The sequence below is a fragment of the Euleptes europaea genome, chromosome 3, assembly GCF_029931775.1.
Source record: "Euleptes europaea isolate rEulEur1 chromosome 3, rEulEur1.hap1, whole genome shotgun sequence".
NCBI lineage: Eukaryota > Metazoa > Chordata > Lepidosauria > Squamata > Sphaerodactylidae > Euleptes > Euleptes europaea.
Genome location: NC_079314.1, coordinates 65,024,384 through 65,049,221, shown reverse-complemented (window position 1 = coordinate 65,049,221; position 24,838 = coordinate 65,024,384). Strand labels below are relative to the sequence as shown.

Below are 24,838 nucleotides of genomic sequence, written 5' to 3'. Positions count from 1 at the left end.
AATAACTAAACTGAGGCTATCGTACTTTGATCACATTATGAGAAGACAAGAGTCAACGGAAAAGAAAATCATGCTAGGAAAAGTTGAAAGAAGCAGGAAAATAGGAAAACCCAACATGAGATGGATTGACTCAATAAAGGAAGACACAGCACTCAGTTTGCAATACCTGAGCAAGGCAATTAATGACAGGATATTTTGGAGGTCATTAATTTATAGGGTTGCCATAAGTCAGAATTGACTTGATAGCATATAATATACAAACAATTTGAGCCCTTCACACATAAAGTTGTTCTTCCTTTATATCTTCCTCCATGTTTACTTTCTGATTGAATATCAGGGGGGAACACTGCTGTATAGATTAAACTAGAACGTAATCTTGATCAAAGCAGAGCTGTCAACAGATCAGAAGTGAATTTGCTATTTTTCCATTAATTAATCAATGGATTCAATTAATTAATTGGCAAGATATACAAAGTACTATATCAGCTAAATAACAAACTAAGGCAAAAGCATTTTAATACAGATCTTACTTTATATCCTTTCACGTCCGATTCATTAGAATCTGACCTGACATGGTCCCAGGTGATGATGTACTTTGAACCAGATTTTACATAACTGGTAATTTTTGGTTTTTGTCTCGGAGCTGAAAAAAATAACACATGCCATTTATTTCTTCTAGATAAAACATTCATTACCATATGATTATAATCATCACTCTCAACACACACATCATTTCTAAGAAAACTACTGAAGTCTTTTGAAGTCTTTATGCTTGATGTTATTGTTTAATTTTATCAATCTTTGTAATCCCATTACAAATGTAAGAGTTTAAAGTATAAAAGTCCATGAGGTTACAGAAAATGGCAGCTTAAAAATGGAAATGTGTTTTCTCTTCAAGTGAAGCATTTCCTTGGATGAAGCTTTTGTGGTTTATCTCAAACAGTGTAACTATCGGAACCGCATAAAAATGTGCAACAAATAGATGAAAGACAAAACAATTTACTAAGAACTAGAGTCCACTCATGGTAGGGTAAAACATGGTATTGATAGTAACGCATAGAAAACCTTTCCAATACTTAAATTTTTGTTCTTGATTTTAATTCTTTATTACATTTTCAGTTACATCTGAAGCCTCTTCCAAACCTCTTAAGTCAAAGGATTTAGAAGCATAAAACTCTGCTTAGGATGGCACTGTGACTCATTCTATATTTAAGGCAAACGGCACTAAATTTATTCTGATTCTGTGAAAGTGTTTGATAATCTGTGGAACACTGGCCAACAGAGTTAAGGATACAGTACATAGTCTACTTACGGGCTTTTTGTGTAGTGAAGTACAGTCGGTTGCTGGGAGGGCCAAAGCCTGCACTGTTAAATGAATACACTTCCACAGTATATCGTGTGTCAGGCTTCAGGTTTTCCAATCTTACTGAAAAATTCTGATTGCTCACTTGTACTCTGTTTGCAGCTACTTCTTTTTCATAAGCAGACCAGTAGCGGATCTGTAAACATGAATGCAAAGTGGAGATGTTGCCTAACTCTTTCAGAAAGATTATAGAAATTCTTTACAGTCAATAGCAAAACAGTACTTATGACTTGGCTGAGAACTATTTCAAAAGCAAACAATATCAGGAGCAGAAAATATTTCATATTCGCCTCAAACCTTTAAGCATAACTAGAAATGCTTGCCTTCCAAACTACACTCAGACACTGGGCATAACAGCAAATCAGTGGGTTGGATCTAACTAGCTTTTATTCTGGTAAAAATGGGAGGTTGTGGTTTCCTTTGACCACCACAAAAAGCTATGATGAAGATCATAAGGCCTGCATGGACAAAAAAAACACACATATGTGATAGGGTATGTGTAGGGTTGCCAGGTCCTTCTTTGTCACCGGTGGGAGATTTTTGGGGTGGAGCCTGAGGAGGGCGGGGTTTGGGGAGGGGAGGGACTTCAATGCCATAGAGTTCAATTGCCATAGCGACCATTTTTCTCCAAGTGATCTGATCTCCATCGGCTGGAGATCAGTTGAATTAGCAGGAGATCTCCTGCTACTACCTGGCAGTTGGCAATCCTAGGTATGTGGTAAAATGCAGAATTAGGTTGAGACTGAATGATAAAGCTGGCTGTAGCCAACCCATAGTGCTAAAAAGGAAATGAAAGGAAGTTGTGAAAGAAGAGGTCAGGGGAGACCAAGCTCATTTCAATGGATGGAGCCATTGTCTCACATTTCACTACAATCTACTTTTGTTATGTGCATAACTGGAAACTGGATTTTCTCTCAGGAGAACCAGGGTCTTTGCTGTTTACCAGGGGTTGTAAAAAAGAAAGAAAGAGCTCCATATCATTCTTACATCCAGTTCTTCCATCACTTGAAATTCATTTTGACCTGAGATTGACCCATTGGGTGCATGAGGAAATCTAGATTAAGCATCTTTTGCTGTGGCAGTTATGCTTTTGTGCCCAGTGCAGGTAGTACTATTCACTTGCTATACTTTAGCTCACCTCATATCCATCAATCTGCTGGGTAACTTGCTGCCAAATAACAGTGACTTCAGTGGCTGATCTGACTTTTACATCCACTTTTTTTAGTTTCTGGGTGGGAGCTGGAAACATGAACATGAATAATACAAGTTACTTCAAATAAACAAACTAAGCTACACCATGTGCAATGTGTTGTTCTGTGGTTAACTAGCTGCTACTTTTGTAATACAAAATTCCTGATTCAAAAAGATGAATGAAACCTAAGCTGCTTTCCCATTGAGACAATTCTATGTGTATCTCTTCTTGCTGCTGCAAACATAGAAGCATTCACAGTTGTCCCCAAACTTTCATAGCCTAAGCCCTCCTTGGCTGTCATTTCTTCTCTGGCACCAGAGGATTTTTTTCAAGCTTGGTTATGGAATTGTAAGGAGAAAGATCAGTACAGCTGCTACAGAGTTTTAAAAAGTCCTCTGGTAGTGGTGGGGTTATTGATGTAAGGAAAATGGTGTCAATGGAAACCTGAAAAAATATGGACTTGCCCATCTATATGGCACCCAAAGGTGATCTAACTGCAATTTTCCCAAAAAAGTTGTATCAAACTGGGCTTGGAAAAGATCTAAGCAAAGCAGGGGAAAACAGGTTCTGTGGAACTGACTCTTGGAATTTGCATCCCTGGTATATTCACTAATACCACTAACCTGGTAACTATAGCATTTGCTGTAGGGAAGGAGGCACTGTTACATCTTTTTAATAGGCAGCATGATTATGCCTGGAAGGAAGGCAGCATAGTATGGCCCGTTCTCTCCAGACCTTGGAAGCTAAGCAGGGTCGGTACTTGGAAGGGAGAGCACCAAGGATGACTCTGCAGAGGAAGGCAATGACAAACCACCTCTGCCTCTCACTTGCCTTGAAAGTACTTTGCTGGGGTTGCAACAGTTTTGTTATGACTTGATGGCACTTTACACACACTCACACAATTATGCCTTGTATATGGGAAGGAGTTTGCTGTGAATTAAATTAATCAGCAAGATGTTTTCTGTTAGGTGCCTCCCATTCACAGATAATTTGGGGTTATTATTACTAATGGTAATGTGATTGTTGTATGCAGTAATGTTGCTTGGGACTCTGGGAGCCAAACTAGATGATATATTGTCCCTAGGGACTCCCCAGGAATGTTTCTGCCAGTTTACCTCTGGAATTCTTTCACTTTAAAAACTCCATGGGGGCCCAATCCTGCTCAGGACTGAGACACAGGGGGGAGAAGGGGCTCATGTTTTCAAGAGCCCAAACCCTCGCACGTGCCCCCTCTGTGCTGCAATCCCAAGCAGGATCAGGCCTTGCAGAGTATGTAAATTCAAGGAATTCCCAGGTAAAATAGTGGTGGTCCCAGGACTATCATATCATCCAGTTTGGCCCTAAGAGGGGCTGATTTTTACACTCGTTCCTCTCAACTTTCATTGCACAATTTCTACTTACCGTCTTCGGCTGAAGAGATGGAAACTGTAATACTGTCAGGTCCTTCCCCTTTGTTATTAAATGCTCTCACTCTTACTTGATACTTTGAGGAAGGGAGCATGGACTCATCCTTGTGGACATATCGACTAGCATCTGGCTGAGGAACTGTAACTCTCTTCCAGGAGTTTTCATTAAAAGGTGAGAAGGATACTATGTATCCAAAATTATGACCAAAGTGATACTCTCTTGGCAAAGGCTGAGTAAACAGAACAATAAGTATTAGTTTTTAGATCAAATGATTAGAAAGACCAACAACTGAGCCAAGTAATACCTATGGGGATATGTTTATTTTAAGCTCTCTTTGCAATTCTGCCTATGTTTATTCATTTAAATATGACTCACGATGGTGAAAATAATGCACAATGATAAAGAAAAGTTTCACAGGAAGACATCTATGGTTGTACCACTTCTTGCTACACTCATGTGAAAACAAGCTTAATAGAATTACAGAGACTAGCTGTAAAAACTAATGTGTATATTAATCCTAAATCCTATTCTTAATCTAATACTTAAAAGGAAATACAGAGTTGAATTGCAAACAGCAATTTAAAATTGCTGATCCAACTTAAACTGGAAAGAACTTGCCCATCACTGCTCCTATTTTAGATGTCCTCTGGAGAAGTAGATTAAGATGGTTAAAAGACATTTTTAAGCATCCCAAACTATATAATTAATCAAAGTAACACTCGGCACACTGGGCCAATAAAAGCAATTCTTTGTCCAAGTTATAGACATTTATGATAGCTCAGAAAGTGACAAATAAATGTTGTCAAAGGATTATTTTTGAGGCAGCAGTGGGTAAGCCCTAGGAAACTCCACAGCCTTGGAGAAACATTTATCTGACAAAGTTCCACGATACTTCTCAATCCAGACACCCTATTATTATTTCCTCTGTTATTGTGCCCCCTAGCTTTGATCTTTTTAGCTTACAAGGAAGAGGCAAAAAACACCTTTCTCTCAGAGGCCTGAGCCTTAAGTTAATGTTGTATTTAACACTGAGGCTTGCAAAGAGGATGTTTTCCTTTTCCCCAGGCCCTGGAACTTCCTTCAGCTTGCTGCAGGGTCTTTGTATGTTGGGGAGGAAAAGAAAACTTGTTTAACTCTGCTATTCATGTCCATAACACCAAAAGAGGTGCATTCAATCCTAAACAGAGTTAAATCTTTCCATGACCACTTAAGCTGTTGAAGAAATTTTTGGGGGGAAATTCGGATTCGGCAAAATTTGTCTCGTATTTTTCAGGAAATGCCAAACGCCGAATTCCTCCTATTCGGGAACACGGAATTCGGCTTGGAATTCCCGTTCCTGAATAAATTCGGCCGAATAACCAGCCCCCTTCCCGGGGCTCCCAGGAAAACGGGTAGGTGGCTCTTTGAACTGCTCCACGCTGCCAAGCATGGCAGTGCAGAGCACTTTAAAGCCCCCCCCCCCGCCCACTTTCCCGGGAGCCTCAGGAATGGGGGCGGGGGGGTTAAAGTGCTCCACGCTGCCAGCCCAGGCAGCGTGGAGCAGTTTAAAGACCCACTGCCCGGTTTCCTGGGACTCCCTGGAAGGGAGGCAGGGGGGTTTAAACTGCTCCGCGCTGCCTGGGCAGGCAGCGCGGAGCAGTTTAAAGACACACTGCCTGGTTTCCCAGGACTCCCGGGAAAGTGGCCAGTGGGTCTTTAAAGGCGGGAAAAGGCAAGTTGGGGGAATGCTGAACTTGCCAAATTTATTCGGCGATTGCCCGAACTCGCCGAATTTGGCTCGTTGTTTTCCTGCCTTTTTTTGAATTCGGTTTGTCCCGAACTGAAAACCGCCTAATTGGGGGAAATTTGGCTTTTTTGGTTCGGACGAACCGAATCGACAACCCTATCACCACTGACTTCAATGAACTTAGAAGGGTGTGACTGGGTTTAGGATTTATCACTGGGCTGTAATCTTATCTACACTTACCTGTGAATAAGCCTCATTGAACAAAATGGGACTTTACTTTTGAGTAAAAAGGCACAGGCATGCTTTCTACTGAATTCTACATATGCATGATTCTACATACGCATGAGTAGAATCGTGTTTTACATTTCAGAAATGTTTCTCACAAAAATGACAACCAATTTGTAATACATCCCAGCATTTCAAGCCATGCATGTTCTGAACAGGCAATAACAAATTTCGGCAACATTGTTAGTCGGAAGTGATGGTTGATGAGAAGAAACTTCAAAACCCTGTTGGTCAACTTCTAAATCAAGATTTGAAAGGAGTTGGAATTCGGGGGTTAACGAATCTTAACAAATCCTCTAGGTGTGCCATCTTGCCTTACATTCTGTTTTCATGCCATACAGTCTGAACATATCACAGAACCAGCACAATCCTTACAGGAACCTATTTATTTACTCTGCACAAAAAGATAGTGAAATGTTTATTTTGTTATTTAAAAGATTCTAGTTATACATGCAGAAGGTACTTCAAGAATTACTTAGAAGGAGATCGCTGAAATGGAATCCTACCCACCTATTTTTTAGATGCTATATGAACCTTCCATTACAGAACAGATGGGAAAAACTCACATTAGTGGAGAGAAATAATTGGTATATAAATCTATTTGGGTCCACGTGAAAGAACAAAGTGATCTTATTTTGGTACTCTCTGATCTTGCATTAGTCACCCTCCCCCTGGTTATAATTTTAAAAATTTAGTCACAGTTGGAAATTATCCAGTCCTTGTAATGCCAGCACAGCTATGGATATGAGTCTTTACATGCAACACAAGACATGTCACCACAGTTTGTTCATGCTTTTGGAAATCAACAGTTGTCAATATTTCTCAGTTTGTGGTATAAGTTTTTATTGGACTACTTTTTAATCCAAAAATCAAGAGGACTAATATTTTTCTAAACTACTATGCAGAGCAAAAGAGATTCTAAAATTCATTTTTATAAAATGTTTAAGTCTTTTGTTTGCCCTCAGTAATATCGATGTAGCTGTATGGTTGCTTGTACTTTAAAAAGATGGAAACACTAGAAAGGCACTGGAGTAAATCTTCAATTATAGGGCCTGTAGGACCTGAAGGACCATCTCCTCCCACACTGTCAAGGTTGTCAATTAAGATCTGCTCTCTGTGACCCCATCTTTCGAGGTGAGGTGGGTGGTGACTAAAGACACAGCATTTTTAGTGGTGGAACCTCACCTCTGATTATTGTCAATGTTGTTAATATTAAAGCACATTTTTTGACATTTAGTCCTATCTAGGGTTTAAGCTGCCATTCACCAGGAAGAACACATTCTCAATACAAAGATTTATTTGAAAGTAGGAACAGTTGTAGAATTAAATACTGAGCAAAGGAACAGCAATAGAATTGTCCAGATTACTTTGTTTTTGTATCGCTTTCTAATCCTAAAACCAATATTCTTGCGTTTATGGAACAATATACAGTCATTATATTTATTATTAATATGAAGATAATTTAGGAAGCTTCTGTCTGTCATGTACTTGTTCATCAAAATTACATACATCATCCTGAAACTCCTGAGATCAATCATTAATCACAACTGAAGTCAATATGACTAAAAACAATACTTAAGAGTATAGAATGAAACAGCGAGAGAGAAAAGGACAAACGGTTTTATATAAAAGGTTAAACACATCCTTTAAAAACACAGACTAGGCAAAAGTCCAAATATATCAGTATTGGTGCCACAATGATATAGTGTTTATCAGGCACTTATTCAGCAATGAACTGTGGTGTTCATATTTGAACAAGATACAGGGAGATAGTATATGAATAACATAAGACAGATGGAAATATTTTAGCCAACACCTCTGTCTTATGTTGTATGATTGCTATCAAGAAAGATATTGCAACAACATAAGCACGGAGCTTGTGCCAACTCACATTCAGTTCCAGTGGACTTGTTACACTAACCTTTGTACATATTTTTGCTGAGTGAATTCTTAACTGCCAAAATACATAGCATGCCCCCCCCCCACTGCCTCCTTTAATTACAATTGTTTGGGACAAAACATTCACTTTATGGTGGACAGCAGAAGGATGCATGATAGTCTGCATATTACGATAATGAATATATTTCCCCTAACACTAGTAGTCAAAGCGTAGACAGCAGCCTGCAAAATATAGTTTATGAGCCATACATATTGCCATTGAGAGAAGAGCTGCATCCATCCAAGGCCATTGAATTCAATGGACACAGAAGGGTGTAACTTTGCTTCAGATAGCAGTGAAAGTGATGACTTTAAGACTGCTGGATGGTTGTAAAGTCATTTACAAAGTTTGGTATACCGCTAAAATACAAATTCAGACATCACAATAAATCACAGTTTTTGAACCACAATTTGATTTAACTCCAGATTAGTGCGATTTCTAAATACAGGCTGTCCAATCAACTGTGTTTTTTTGTCAAGTGTTAAACATGGATTCTAAACCATGCTTTGTACCTAGCTTTAAAAATGTGCTTTATACTAACTGCGGTTTGTAGAGATGTCTGAATGCAGAAATCCCAGTTTGTTCAGCAGCACCAGACATCTTAGCTTCTTGTATACAGAGAGGGAAGCACAAACCAAGAAAAAATCTTGCTGTTTCAAGTGCATTCAAATGCACACTAAGGGCATGCTCCTATCCTTCCTTCTGTCTTCTCTCCACACCTCCCTCTTCGATAGTGATAACTCATTAAGTGGGAATTGCATCAGAGAAAGGAGGTACGTGGTCTTAAAGATGTATTTTGTTTCAAGGCAGAGTATAAGGGATTCATAGAAATCACTGGACAGGAAGAGGAAGGGTGGGTAGCAGCAAAGAGAAAGGGGTGAGGGAGGGTGTAAAAGACATTTTGTTTCAAAGTGAAAAAGTCAGTAATTTAGTAAAGCAGCTAGACAGAAAGGAGGGAGGAGAGGCAGGCAGAGTATTCTTAGCCAAGAGTGAGAACGATGAAGCTTGGCTGGCTCTGTACACCTTTCTGCTATGCTCCCATTTATCACAGTAGACCAATAGTAAGTGACCTGCTTATGCAGTGAGGCTGTAGCAGAAGGAGCTCAGGATAGCCTTAAGAGAGTTCTGCTTTGAAGCATGGAAAGCAGAAGATTGACCAATAGTTATAGACATTGGATTCGATCCAACCAGCTTTTCCACTGATGAAAATGGGTTGAGGGGACACAATGACCACCCAAAAAGCTATGTTAGGGATCATGAGACCTGCACGGGCAAAAGGCATGTTTCACAGGAGATGTAATTAGGAAGGGAATTGGTGATACTGACCAAAATAATTTGGCTGGATCCAACCTATCATGTAACCAGGGTTTGTGCGGCAATCTGTGGTTTAAACAGTTCATGATTTCTTGTTATTTCTGAATGCGTACTCTAATCTTATTTAGTAATCTGAGCTAGAGAAAAAATTCTGGTGTGAAATGACACTTGATTCATAATACTGCTGAGCTAACAAACTGATTTTTTTAAATACTAACTCAGATAATTACAAACTTCACTACCATCAGCAATTGTAATCTTCAATATGAGTTTCCAGAATTGATAGGGAGAATTATTGTTTAACCTCTTTGCTGAAAATAATATATGTATGCAAACTGAAGCACTATTTACTAATATTTAACAAGCAGAATACTTCTAAGTTTACCCAAATCCATGATCATAACTAGAGATCCAACGTTGATTCAATGTATACAGAATATGATGCTTTATAACAGAATGTACAGTAAATGTAGTTCTATTACAATACCCACCATCCATGTTATAGTCAGTTCTCGATTTCTGCCACCCCCTCCTCCAACTTCAGAAGGAGCCACATTAGGAGCTAAAATAGGAAAGAAAGAAGAAATATTTTCTTTGCTACCATGCAATAAAGAAACCATTATTTAATTTTCCCTTTAAATAGGAATGCCAACAAGCCCATATGGCCCACACAATTATAGTAATGATAGCCTGTAATATCTAAGAAAATCTGGCTCTTGCCAAATGTAAAGCATAAATTACTACCACAGGACGTATACCAGTTTCCCCTCAATTATTGCAGCTAGGTTTGGCTACAGCAAATCATTTTTCTTGAGTATATTAGTCACTTCTCTTTTTTGTAAGTGGACATTCAGAGGATTTATTGCTCTTGTCTTTGAAGGGTCTGTACTCTAGGATTAATGACTTTCTGGTTCAAAGCATAAGCCCATGCTTGAAGTGTATAGCTTATAGAGAAATAATAATATGTGCTACTACTAAAAGCAACAGTACACTCCTAAGGACATCATCTCTCAGGTCTGAAAGAAGACTTTGCAGATACAGAGTAATTAAACTGAGCAAAGCAAAAATAGGGTACATGAAATATGGGCATTCTGCTTTTCTATGTGAGACTGGTCTCAAAGGCAACTAACAATACATTTAAGAACAATTAATCAAATTCAAACAAAGATAACTGAAGAACTAACACCCAGTACACAAAGAGATTAACCAAGTAGGCAGTCAATAAAAACCAGTCCTGGAACAGGGAAGGTTTAAAACTGGCATCTAAAACCTAATGATGTATGTGTGCTAACAAATCCTTCTGATGATGTTCTGAATATATGCACAATGAACACACTGGAATTTCATTGCACTGCCTTTCTACTGTTGACTATCTGACTCTTTCCTTGCCTCATTTGTGCATTAGATTTCACGACTGCAAAGAAGCCTATGCAATCAGAACCATGTACAGAGTCATGTTCAGTCACCTGATATTTGGGTCATGTTCTGCTCACCATTTATAAGCAGGAAGCCAATAGTTCACCAAGTTCTTGAGATACAAACAAGTGAATTCAGATGAATCCAATTAGCATGATTATAGTGCTTTTTTAACATGACTGTATTGCTTCCTTACATCAGTCATACTGCCTAATCTGCCACTGCCAGCTCCACTTTTTAAAGGGCAAATAGCAAAAAAAAAAAAAAAAAGGGGGGGGGGAATCCCATTTGAGATTTCTGAATTGACACATTATTTAAGCATCTCTGTGCTCCTATGTTTTCTGCCTATGAATCTAGATAATCTTGCATTCTGTTATTGTGATCACTTTTTGAATAGATTATGCTGGCACAAAAAGCAGGCAATGCAATCTAGCTGATGTTGTTCATTTAAAGTATGCATCCAACTGTACAGGCACAACGAGGGGATAAACAGCAAGAGATTCCATGCTTTACAAATGATCAAAACATCCAACATATGAGTCTGTGGGATCATAGAGTTAGTTACGGCTAGTCTGACTCTATGTGTATGTTCTCAACATATGCATAGGGCTAAAAGATTTCCAAGAAAAGTTGGTAATCATTGAACACTGGAGAGGAAAATGCATAAATAGGATTCCTTAATATTTCTGCTAATTCATTCTTTCTTTTCTGTGATGCTGCTTTTAGATGCCAAAAACATACACATTGTCTATCCCTTGTCTTTCCCCCAACTGAGTGGATAAACAGAGTAGAGCCAAGTTTTAATGAAAAAAAATAAAAAAGGAAATATAACCTCACTCCACTAGTTTCTCCCCCTCAAGATCACAGATTCCATCCATTGCGTTAACTTCTGCTATGTAACATATACTTTGGTTCTTAGCAGATAATGACAAATGGTCAAATACACAGAATCAAAGCCAACAAGACAAAATAGTTCAAAGCACATAAAACAGGCCTAATTGCAAGGCTACTTTTTACACTATGTAGGCTATACCAAATGAACACTAATTAGTTTGATCTCATGACATCATTAGCATGTCTGGAATATATCAGCTATTCCAAACATATCAAATGTGTTAAAAACACCAGGGGAGTGACTCCTTCCCCCATTGAAGCCCACTGAGGAGACTCTCCAGGTATGTGGGATAATGAGACTTTATAAACTAACCAAAAGGACACCTCCCTTCCAAAACTCAACCTGACAATGAGCCATTAAATCTTGAGAGCAGTTGAGAATCAAGTAAGGGGGAGGGGGAGAGAAAGAAGGGATCAAGCTCCAGAGATTTATATAATCCTGGAAAGAGATTTGGGGGTATCAGAATGCCCTAACTGCTTCCCCACCTGCAACTCCTTGCAGGCCTTAGCTTGTATACATTTTCTATCTGACCAGGCTCTTATATTAAAGCACTGGGGAATACAGATATCTCAAATGCATTAATCCTGTTCATTGGCAGCAATTTTGCTTGACTTCAACTTACAGTGATCTTTTCATAATTAGCCTGTCCGAAGCTAATGAATGAGCAAAGCTATGAACTGAGTTCTAACATTAAGCAATTCAGAACCCAAGGTGTTATTTGTGTAAAGTGCCATCAATTTAGGGTGACCCCATAGGGGATTCAAGGCAAGAGACATACAGGGTTGATTGCCATTGGCAGCCTCTTTGTAGCAACTCTGGTCTTCCACCAACCAAGGCGAACGTTGCTTAGCTTCTGAGATCTGATAAGATTGGACTACCCTAGGCCATCCAGGTCAGGGCATTTCTGCTGCACCTCCCCCCAAACAGCACTACTGTGAGAATGCTCACTCATGATGTAATACACAATGTCCTAACCACAAAAAAACTTGACTTTATTCTAAAATACAATAATTCTCTAAATCAACCTCAAGCATGGTTCAGACACAATGGCAAGAGCTGGTTTGCCGTTGATGTGAACCAATCTGGTAGTTCTTCAGTCTTGCATCTCCTCTGCCATTGCCTCTCCCCTTCATGTTTATCTTATTAGATCATTTAAATAAGGGATACTGACTGCATTTTTCGGGCTGCCCGGGATCCTGTGGGCCGAAGAATTTGAGAGGCAATGGTTTAGTTATAGAATTATTGGTTTTAATCTGTATTGACGTTAACTTGTATTTTATTCTGTTTGATACTTTAATTGATGTTAGCCGCACTGAGCCTGGCTTTGGCCATGATAGAGGGTGGGATATAAGTTCAATAGAATAAAATAAAAATAACAATATGGTGAGGTAGTCAATGCACCTTCCCTACACAATAGGATTCCAAACAAGAATCTAACAAAATTATGGAATCCTGGTTTGTAAGGTACTTGGAACAAACAGAAAACTCTAATTTGATGTATAATATTGAAATACCTAATTTGTTGGCAAGGGTAGCAGAGATGAGAGGGGAAAAGAGCACATACATAACTCAAAGATGTCACATATTTAGTCATTATGTCTGTATCATTTATAATCTACATACAATTTTACAGTGCAAAAATAGGCAGTGCGAAAATTTTAGAATTTTGCTATTTTAGTATGAGGAAGGGATGATTCAAGCAACCAATGTTTAATTTCAAATGCAATTCTAAAAATTCAATTAAGAAAGTTAATGATTATTTGTAACTAACTAATTAATTAAATTAAACATGCATTCATTTTTTTGCAGTTGTACATGTGACATGGGATCTTGTATGTGGCTGTTGTCACTTTTATATACTACACATTGTATATCTTCAAATAACCTTATTCCACTCTGAAACTGAAAAAAATACACATTGCAGAAATATATATATATGATGTCAGCAGCCCTGAGCCCAGCTTGCTGGGGGAGGGTGGGGTATTGATTAATTAATTGACTGATTACTTGTTTATTTGTATCCTCAAAAATACTGTTAACCTTAACAGTATTTGCAGCAAATGTTGATAGTCACCCAAAAATATTTCTATTACAATGTTAGTATTTTGTGCTCCAACATGGCATTAGAGTATACATTAGAGTATACATACGAGCTCCCTCTGTTCTAATCTTCTTGGATGGTATACTAGGGTCTCCTATTCCTAAAGTATTAGTAGCCATTATCCGAAATTCATATTCCATCCATGGGATTAAATCAATCAACTTGGCTGACTCTGCATTTCCTTCAACTATTGCTGGATCTAAATGGAAACAAAAATATTATTTTAGCAAATTATCATCATAAGTAAGATCAAGATTGGCATGGCTACATTTTCTACATTATTAGTAGGAGTATGTATTCAGATAGTAACTAATCAAAAAAAGAGCCAATCCACGTGGAAGTGTACATGTGCAGTAAATGAAATACAATTGGGCAAGGCACCCATGCCTAGTATGTCACATTTTAATCCCAACTTCTCCAACCTTTAAGAACATCTTGGGGAAAGGGAATATATAAAAGGGAAACATAAAATCCAGTCCCTGAGAGGTGTGATGTTACAACTAGATTTTCAGAAAGTAATGGCCATTTTTAAAGTTTTCTTTTTTCTGCTGACATCACTCACAGCTAGGGTTGCCAGGTCCCTCTTTGCCACAAGCGGGAGGTTTTTGGGGCAGAGCCTGAGGAGGGCAGGGTTTGGGGAGGAAAGGTACTTCAATGCCATAGAGTCCAATGGCCAAAGCAGCCATTTTCTCCAGGTGATCTGACTGCTATTGGCTGGAGATCAGTAGTAATAGCAGGAGATCTCCAGCTATTACCTGGAGTTTAGTACAGGAGCGAAATCTACTTAAAGTGCAAAAACAGACTTTTATGTGCTACTAAACTAGGATATTACAATATTCTACTCACATATTCATACAATATGTACAACACACAAGAAACCCAACAACATATGAGACATACAGTTGGACAACACATCACCGTAAAGGTGACCAGTTTGAAGGAAATATAGCAGAAATATTTGAAATGTCTCTAGAAGAGTTCATACATCTTCAGTTTTGCTTCTTTCTTGCGTACATACATTAACCTACGCAAGAAAGAAGCAAAATTGAAGATGTATGAACTCTTCTAGAGACATTTCAAATATTTCTGCTATATTTCCTTCAAACTGGTCACCTTTACGGTGATGTGTTGTCCAACTGTATGTCTCATATGTTGTTGGGTTTATTGTGTGTTGTACATATTGTATGAATATGTGAGTAGAATATTGTAATATCCTAGTTTAGTAGCACATAAAAGTCTGTTTTTGCACTTTAAGTGGATTTCGCTCCTGTACTGATTTCCTAATCTTTTTGATACTAGTACAGTGGTGTCTATCTTTTTTCCATTACCTGGAGTTTGGCAACCCTACTCACAGAAGAAGTGGAAAACACCAGCTGGGGGCAAGAGTCTCCCTTCCCAGGGAGGCTCGCAACCATAGGCAGAGAAACTCATTAAATTTGTACTTAGCACTGATTATGGAGGTTTTCAGACACTTATCCAGTGCAGGTCAACCAATGAGGCAGTGGCCTCCTGCTAAATACCACCAAGCCTGAAACTAAATAGCCTTGCCTTTAGCAAAATATATGTACTCTGTGGATATCTCCCTGGGATATCTCCCTGGGGGAGAGTAATCCCAGGCACCATGCCATGAAAGTCAACAGGGGGCCAAATTAAACTTTACAGCTTTTAAAGAATTGGGTCCAGGTTCCCTGCAGCCCCACGACAACTACAGGAAACAGCTTCTTAAAAAAAGAAAAGAAAAAAAGAAGTGCCGCAGGGAGAGGAAGAGCTCCTGCTTCCCCCAAGCTGTTTTCTGCTAGGGGAGTTATTTCCCCAGTTTTGTTGTTCCATATGCATAACAGATACTCCATGTGGAGCAGCAAAATCAGAGAAATACCTCCCCCCCCCCCCACACACACACGATTTTCATGCAGGAAAATAGTTTGGGGAGCAGGAACCCCTTCCTCCTCTTGCAGCATTTGGGCTCTCTCTCTTTTTTTTAAGAAGCCATACTCACAGCTTTTGTGGGGCTTCAGGGAACATAATCTGGGTCCTGGGAAACCGGGAACCAGTTTCCTAGAGATTAAGCAAGTGTGCATGATGATAAGCAGTGCATAATAATAAGCAACATGATGCCCTGTTCTATTTTTGCTTAATTGTGACTTTCTCATCACATATTTTCTTGACATATTTGGTTTTCCTCCTCCCCTCCCTAGTTTTCAAATGGGTACTTTTAAACTTGTGTGTTGTTACTTTCAACCCAGCAGCTATTGGGTAATATTTTTATTATTATCCTTACCTGTTTTGACATCTTTCCAATCATCATGAGAAGGGTTTCTTGACTGGATAGTGTAATTTGAAATAGGACTATGATTGTCTGTTCCCCGGCTCCACTGAATAACCACAGATGTGTTTCTAATATCTTCAATTCTGAGTCCTCCCGGAGGTCCTGGAGGTCCTGAAAAAATATTTTTAGTGGCACAATTTTATGAAGAATTCATATATCAATAAAAAGGGTTAAAAATAAATGCACTACAACCCTTTAGACATGGCAAAAGCATTTCCCATTAAGAGGAATGATTGTATACTGTTTAAAGGTGAATTTTTTTCAGTTCAGCTTTGCACAAAATTAAAGATAACCACCCCTGTCAGCGAGGCAGATGGGTTTCATAGTGAAAGAGGAAGAACAGTTTGAATGCTTGAAGAAACAGACAGAGAGCAGCAGAGAGCTGTGATTTAGCTTAAGCACCATAAGGTGCGGGATCTCTCTCTCTCTCTCTCTCTCTCTCTCTGTGTGTGTGTGTGTGTGTGTGAGTGAGTGAGTGAGTGAGGATCTGATGTGGGGTAATGGGCCTGCTGTTCTGTAAATGCCTCTGTGCTTCTACATGTGCTTTAACTGTATATTCTAAATAAAATAAACAAATGCCAGAAACACCATAAGCTTCCACTGCTCTCTCTTTGAGAGACCCAAACTAACTACACCATAGTTGGTGTAGTGGCCTGTGTTCAGACAATCAAATTACGGTTACTTTAATTAAACCATGGTTTTACATTACATCTGAACCAACCTTAAGTCTATTATCAGCCTCTGATAAAATGACAGCTTTGATTTACTATATATCCACAACTGAATGCCCAGTGAAGTTAATGGGAATGATCAAATGTAAATTACAGAAGACCAGAATGGTCAGTTACTTGAAAAAGTATTCATTACCCCCTTTTATATGAATTCATTAACATGTGATTTTGTTAATACACATGACTTTTGAAGTAGTGTTTTAAATATAAACAGGTTCTTACCTCTCACAACAAGATCAGCTGAAGCTGTGGCATTATCAACAATTGTTTGAGCAACGCATGTATATCTTCCAGCATGTCGCAGTTGTGCATTTTTGACTATAAGTTCACCATTGTTCTTTATCTGTGAAAAATGGAGATTATTAAAGTTCACAATTTTCTTCTGTAATAGTATTGTATATTTACATACCTCCCAGGTTACTGTCACAAAATGCTCTGCAATCAGTAGTAGTATATTCCTAAAAACTAAATAAATACAACAATGCCTTCACCTGCCACAAACTGGTCAATACCTGAGGAGAGTAGTAACTACTTGCTGCATATTAAAAGTTTGTGAAAATAAATTTCTCTTTTCACCATGGTACCTGATTGGCATTTTGAACATAATTCCACCCAGTTAATAAAAAATAATTCTAAAAATAATTGGTTTTTATGCACTGAGGCCTTGGCATTCTTTTTTTTATCTCCTGTGACTGGGGTGGTAAGGGAGGTGGTAAGTTCTCCTTCCCTGGAGGTTTTTAAGAATAGGTTAGATGGCCATGTGTCAGCAATGCTGATTCTGTGACCTTAGGCAGATGATGAGAGGGAGGGCAACTTGGCCATCTTCTGGTCACTAGGGGTGTGGAGGGTGGAGGTAGTTGTGAATTTCCTGCATTGTGCAGGGGGTTGGACTTGATGGCCCTGGTGGTCCCTTCCAACTCTATGATTCTATGGTCCTTTTAGTAGTACTTGTCAACTCAACTGAATCAAATAGTGGTTTTATTCAGATACCTTATAGCAGCATTGGCACTTAGGTAACATACAAACACATAAAGCTCACCAAACAAATAAAGAGCATGCTCAGCAACAAGTTTCGACCACATAAAGATATGTGCCTAGCTATGCTTTCACTGAAAACCTCACATTTGGCTGCATTAAAACTTCAGGAAGAAATTACTCATGGAAATTTTGATAGGAACATGCAGAGATGTTCCAAAGCATATATATGATTGACCACACAGACATTTCCTGAAGCTTAAAGCAAATAGACACTAACCTGAATAATCTATTGTTCTGGCCCGTAGAATGTATGCTATTTTTACATTTTGTTATGGACATATAAGTCAACTTTTCCCTATGTAAATTTTTGTCATTAGGTCTCTTAGTACACATTCTATGTAATGATTGAAGCATTTCCATGTAAGTAAAATGTCTGAAAAAGTATAATGTAGGAAAGATATAAGAGGAACAATCCCATATCTTATTTGTAAACTGTATTATTCACTTTTTGAAGGGTTTTTTTTTAACATACAAGAAAAACTCTCTTATCCAGAAGATATTAAGTAGGGCCTTAGAATGGGAGTAAAATAGTTAAATGTTTTTGCAATGTTCTGTCTCAACCCAGTTAACTAGTTTAGCATATCTGAACTGACTGAGGTGAGAAAATGAAAATATCTATCATATTATTATGCTTATTAACGTTATGATATTGGTTTGTAATCTTAGTAAGAAATGAACTTACTATAGAGGATAGCTCTCAACGGGAAATTGGAATGGAAAGGATATATGATATGGTGTGTGTGTGTGTGTGGGAGTTCCTAAAGAAATTTATGCTGAAGTCACTTCTGTTTTGACTGCTTAAAGTAGGCCAGCTAGCAGAAACTGCCTTTAAAAATTGGAAAGATGCTGTACCAGCATTATTCGATGTTCAGAAAAATAAATACAAATCAATTTTTGCCCTATCTATGCGTTAGAGAAGCAATCAATCTATTTAATCAATGATCTCTGTAAATGCCATTAACATCCGTGACTATTAACATTATTCCAGCTACTACAATATTGTGATCACTCTAAACTTCGAAAAATAACTGAAGCTTAATCAAGAAGAAATGGTGGTGCAGAACTTTCAACAGATATTTATTATGGTATATATAATAGGGGTGTTTTTTTGTCTTTATGGTAACCACTCTGAAGATTTGATGCATCAGAGCTGTGCACTTCTTATATACACAGAATTGTAATCAAATTGAAAACAGAAATTCTAATGTGAAGGTGCCATCTGGTGGCTGCAGCCTACAACTCCAAGTTAGACAATGGGATTGGAGAATGACACATTACCTTAGCAACTGTATTTTTCCAGTCTGGCTTGTGCTTCAGAAAGGCTAAACGAACGGAAAGGTAAGTGCTTCTGATTGTTCATTGACACCCCCCCCCCCAGTAAATGTCTTCAGGGAGACTGACAGGACATATGGACATGTCTTATACCAAGTTAGGGCATTGCTCCATCAAAGCCATATTTTTAGTGCAATCCTAAAGAGAGTTACTCCAGTCTACACTCATTCATTTCAATGGGCTTAGATGAGAGTAACTCTGCATAGGATTGCATTATTACAGAGCAATCCACAAGCATGATCTCTGCGCCGGCATGCATCCCATTTGTGCTAGCTAAACTGGCACTAGTGCTGGCACAGGGCTGCTTAGGCTGGCTTCGGAGAGCAGCACAGCAGCGTGAGGCTTGGACATTGACACAGCCTCACTGGTGGCATTTCCTCGGTGCAAGGACTCGCACTGGTGCCAAAAGGGGCATTCCCAGTGGTAGCCTTCTCACCCCAGAAATGCCCCTTTTGCATGAGGCAACTTACGCCTGCAAAATCAGTGGCACAGCCCCATGAAACCCTTTGGAGTGGTTTCACAGAGGTTTCTATAAAAGTCTTTTTGGCTTGCCTGGCAGCAAGCCGCTCAAGAGACTGCGCAGCTGCACAGTCTGTGGACACTCCCTAACCACTCCCCCCACTCTGGATTGCGCTGTTAGTCTTTAACTGGCAGCAGCTCTTCATGGTCTCAGGCAGAGGTCTTTCACATCACCTACTTCCTGATCCTTTGAAATGCAGATGCTGAGGATTGAACCTGGGACCTTCTTCACGCAGAGGAGATGCTCTGCTACTGAGCCACAGCCCCTCAACAAAGTCTTGTAGCAGGGGGGGAAAGGTTAAAAACTACTAGGGTATATTGGTGGGGAGAGATCAGTAGTAGAAGAGGGAGATTAAACCTCCTGCCAATTCTCTTCTACAAACGTCCTCTCTATTTCCACAGTAGCATTTCTCAGCTATGGGTATGCCTTGTAATGTGGAAGCCATCCAAGTTCAACACTCTCAATGAAAATCTTGAGTGTGTCATTCTACTAGATCTTCTGTCATGGATGCAAAAAAGTGTTGTGGAAGAGGTCTCACATCCAGTAATTTAAGCTGACCACAGGATGGCCCTTGCTGTGCAGATGTTTGGAAATTTTAGCTGCAGCAGCTTCAGTCACCTGTTTCTTTGGGGAGCAATCAATCTAATTACAGAATAATTTCTGTCCCCCCAAACAATGATAACCACTGGCAACACAAATCACATGTTTGGTGTACTACAGACAGTAGTAGAGCAATAGCAGTCCTAACTGGAGATATACTATGACACTGAAGTATAACCCAAAATAGATGACTGGAAGAGACATGTATGGTATTTGACCTGTTTTGTGTCTTTAAAGAGGAACTCGATAGACTGCCTAGCTGATGTGATTTTCTCATAGGTCTTCCTAGACCTGCAGTAACTTTTCAGCACTGCCTTCCAGTATTCTGAGTTTCAGTATTTCACCTTTGTTTCAGTTCCTCTTCTCTTTATACAATGGAAAACTACCTAGTCATTTCTGCTTTCCATCTTTTGCTTACTGAATCATGGGAAAGAGATGCACTAAATTTCCGTGTCCCATGCTTCTTTATGGAGGTCTTCAGAAACTTACAGAATGCTGCTTTAAACTCAACCACTCCCTTCCTGCCAACCTTCTACTATTAAATACATGGCAAGAAAAAAATAGTTTCCAATATCTGATGGTCTCTCAAGGGATGCAGACCCATGAAGATGGTGTTCACATACATGTACCTGCCTGAGCATATGCATCTATGTTGCTTCTTTCAATAAATACCCTGGACATATGGGTTTTACTGTGCCATAAATGTGCCTTTCGTAATCCAAACTCACGGGAAAAAGAATCAAACATTTTCCTTGTGTGTGTGTATTATTATTAAATTATACACTTATGCAACCTACTGCTATGTACAAAGATTTCTGGATAAGAGCCCAGAAAACACAGCAACACAGATATATAAACCTATGTTTTAATTATTTTTCTATCCCATCTTACAGACTGATAATATGTTGTCTTGGTTTTTTATTTTTCATTTCAGGTTTTATGAAGTGGTCTACATTATTGTACTAAACATGTCCAATCTTATTTTCAAGTGTTAATTAGTACAACTCCATTAAAATGAATAATGTAAATCAATTTTTTTAAAATCACGGCATGATTTGAATGGGTGGTGCTACTTTTCCATCATGTAGATGAAATGCTAAAGGGAAAAAAGTATTAAAGTAACCAACAAAGAACTGAATGAGGGAATGCACTATCAGTAAGTATTTATATCTGTCATCTGGATTTTCAGGGCTTAAACATGTGTTAACAAATGTGGAAAGAGTAACATTTTGTCAGAGATTACTTTTTAAGATGTCTTGTTTTTGAAAGGAAGTATATGAGGAATGCAGGTAGTTTTTCACATGGTAAGCTAATGGTCGCTACTATAGTTAAAGTGTACACATTGTACTTTGGAAATGACATTCTTGAGAGCCCTGAAGAAGCACTTGAAGAAGCATCAGTACTTCTAGTGTGAGCTCCCTGACTGTCTGGATTGACAAGAATTTCTGATTCTGTGCCAAGCGCTAACTATCCACCACCATGAACAGTACTTCATTTGTTCAATAAGATTTGACAGTCTCAGATCTGCCTGGAAAATACATCTTATACATTTAGATGCATGAAAAATGTCTTTAATCATTCAGCAGAAAAATGAATATATTATAGGATAAGGGTTTCTGCCAAAAATAGATAAGTCTCAGATATTGCTAATGCAGTCAGTAATCTGGAAGATACAGTCTTTGATACTGAAAATCGGTCCTGGGGCTTACGCCTGACCATGAGCAGTCAAAGGTCCATGTTGCTGCCCCAGGCACAATTCAGCTCTTTCAGTTACAATACACAATTCAGCTCTTTCAGTTACATCTACATGAGCTATGAATCCACTTAAACAGGTGTGTGTTCCACTAGCCCACTTCTGCAGAAGAAGTGAAATGTTCTGTGTTGGATTAGGCAATATTTTTAGTGGATTGCTCTCCAACTCAACATGAGCATCTGCCCCATCTTTGAAGCCACCAGGTGTCCACATAGGAGCATAATATTCAAATAGGGCCCACACTCATCCTATATCACACAACTCAATCTGAGTATGTGCCCCACATCTGAAGCCACTGGGTGTCCACACAGGAGCATAATGTTCAAACAGGACACACGTGCATACCATCCACAGATAGGCCCATCAGTCTCCAAAATAAAATCCAGCAATTGACCATAGTGTCCAAGCATATATAGGTCAAACTATATGGGCAAAGTCCCTATTGGAGCATCATTTCCCTGTCTTCATGCCTGATGCAAAGTAAACTTGCAGGGGTGTGCATGGAAATAAGGAATGTTCTTGTCTGACACTACATATATTCAAATGATCTGAGGATGTACTATCTGGTCTGGCCATAAGTGAATTTTTTTGTTATGTATAATTGCAAAAGAGTCAGAAAGACTTATGGTACATTGGAAACAGTGCTTTTGTCCAAAGCACCTTGAAGGGAGCTAGGAGCACCCTGAACATGGAAATAGACTCTGGTTAAATATTGCTGATGGGACAGCATAAGAACTGCATCATTTATGGAGCCAGAATATCTGAAAGGGAAAGTAATGCACAGTAGGAGACTCTTGAAATTGCTGAATTTGATGACTGAGTTTTGTAATTATCCATGAACAATATGGTTTCTGCAAGGCAACCAAACATTAAAATTTTCCAAGGCAGCCAATTACCTCCTTTCAGAAGAAACTGCTAATACGAAAAAACCTTAACAATCCAGGATTTTCCCCTTATAAGATTGCTCATTCCCAACAAATCAGAAAGTTGAGAGAATTTTTAAAAAGTCTTCTTGACAACCAAGTGCATCAGATGAAATTCTTACCATGATGCTCCTTTCATAATGATCGCTCTCTTTATCAACATCTATTGGGTATCCATTGAGTGTCCAAATAAAAGTCAGGTCTAAAGTGGGATCGTGGTCTGCAAAACACTGCATGGTTGCATTGTGTCCAACAGTGACATCAACATTAGTCGGTGCTAAAGTAATCCTTGTAGAATCTGTAAAGTTAAAAGAAAAAAGTGTAACCATGTACAGCAACAAACCGGTATATTCACAATAACTAAGACTCCACATCTGCTTTTCCATATAATTGAAGAAAATAAAAATCATACCACAGATCTTTTCAGCATTTCAAAAGAGAAATTCTGTTCCTGCCTCTCACTGGCTGGCTGATTGTCCTTCCAGATAGCTCCTACAAGCCTGGCTCTACAGTAGCAACAGTCACACAGCACAGTGTGTGGGGTCAGGTAGGAACAGAGAGAGGAAGAGGGATTGGAGAAAGCCAGCCAATCCTGAATGTTAATTCATTTGGGGAAGAACTCTCACCCATTGAGATTTTCATTCATTTCCCTTATACTAATACAATTAAAAAGGCTTTCCCAGTTTGCTTTTATTCATCTTCAAATGTTATTCATCTTCTGTTATTAAGTACTTCCACACCTGAGCCAAGAAAGTTCCCATCTTTGTGGGGCACACAATAAAAGGGTGGGCTTGATGGTTAGGAAGTGCTTAAATTCTCTCTTTGTTTTACTGAACAAACATCAGCTGCTTGTCCCATACAGAGCTGCTATATTCAAAACATGCTGAAGGAATGCATCATAAAACTGACCCATAAATTCTAATGTTGATCTGATCTGAGTATGATTTGGGGGCATTCAACATTTTATGGGGGTTTCAATCTATTTTGTGAATTTACAGCTCATTCCTGAAGGGGGGGCTGAAAGGGGTGAGGAGGTGGCGTGATCCTGTGACGGCATAAGTGCCACTACGCCATCCAGATGGGCAAACACACTGGCATAGGGGAACATACCCTGCTGGAAGGGAGCCACGCGGCAGCATCCCGCATGGGCACCAACGCAACTGCAACCGCAGTTTTCTGGCATGGGGACTTGCGCTGGCATTGATGGGGGCATTTGGGCGCCATTTCTGGAGGAGCAGCTGCCTTTTGGACCGGGAACATCCCTTCTGCCAGTACTCCAGTTTATGCCACCAAACAGTTCCATGGGGCTTGGAGGAAAGGGCAGGTTTTTGGCTTCCGTGCAGGGCACTGTGGTGGTGCCATCCCCAGGTGCCACCTAACCAACACACACCCCCTCAGAAATGGGCTGCATGCCTTTATTACAATTAAACAATTACCTGTGACTACAAGAGTAGAGGAACCGTTAGCTTTTCCTTTGTTGTTTTCTACAAAACATGTATAGTTGCCCGCGTCAGTCCTTGTAACATTAATAATTTCCAGACTTCCATCGTACCAAATATGCATCCTATTGAAAGAAAATGTATTGGATAAGTTATTTCAGAAGAAACAATGCAAGTGTCCCTTAAAAATTAAGCAATTTTTAAGGAGGTGAGGGCACGGTAGAAGCTCTGGAATGGAGACCCTGATTTTTAACACCTGTATGCAGCTGGTTTCTTGTAGGTATACTCAGATTGCTACCAAGATGCCTGGGAGGCTGACAGTGCAACCCTAAAGAGAGTTACACCATTCTGAGTCCAGTAAAGTCCAGTGAAGTACGAGTTCTTACATCTTAGTGGTATTGAGCTGCAAAATACTAAGGTCTCCGATTCTTTAACTCCTTGGCAACAGTGGATGTTTCTAACATTGATGCACTAATTTTTAAAAAAAATTAAGTCAGTTAGGGAATTACAGATGATCTTTATAGTTAGCTTTATAAGG

General features: G+C 39.1%; 1 protein-coding gene across 1 annotated transcript in view; it reads right to left on the bottom strand.

Moving 5' to 3' along the window:
* Positions 1–24,838, bottom strand: part of CNTN1 (contactin 1) — a 67,740-nt gene that overhangs the window by 5,212 nt on the left and 37,690 nt on the right. The window contains exons 13-22 of the mRNA XM_056846167.1: positions 24,298–24,425; positions 22,984–23,159; positions 16,918–17,038; positions 15,917–16,075; positions 13,688–13,837; positions 9,718–9,788; positions 3,957–4,191; positions 2,502–2,602; positions 1,313–1,499; positions 531–643 (exon numbers count right to left, since the gene is read on the bottom strand). Of these exons, the coding sequence (XP_056702145.1) occupies positions 531–643; positions 1,313–1,499; positions 2,502–2,602; positions 3,957–4,191; positions 9,718–9,788; positions 13,688–13,837; positions 15,917–16,075; positions 16,918–17,038; positions 22,984–23,159; positions 24,298–24,425 (1,441 nt within the window). The remainder of the gene's footprint in view (positions 1–530; positions 644–1,312; positions 1,500–2,501; positions 2,603–3,956; positions 4,192–9,717; positions 9,789–13,687; positions 13,838–15,916; positions 16,076–16,917; positions 17,039–22,983; positions 23,160–24,297; positions 24,426–24,838) is intronic.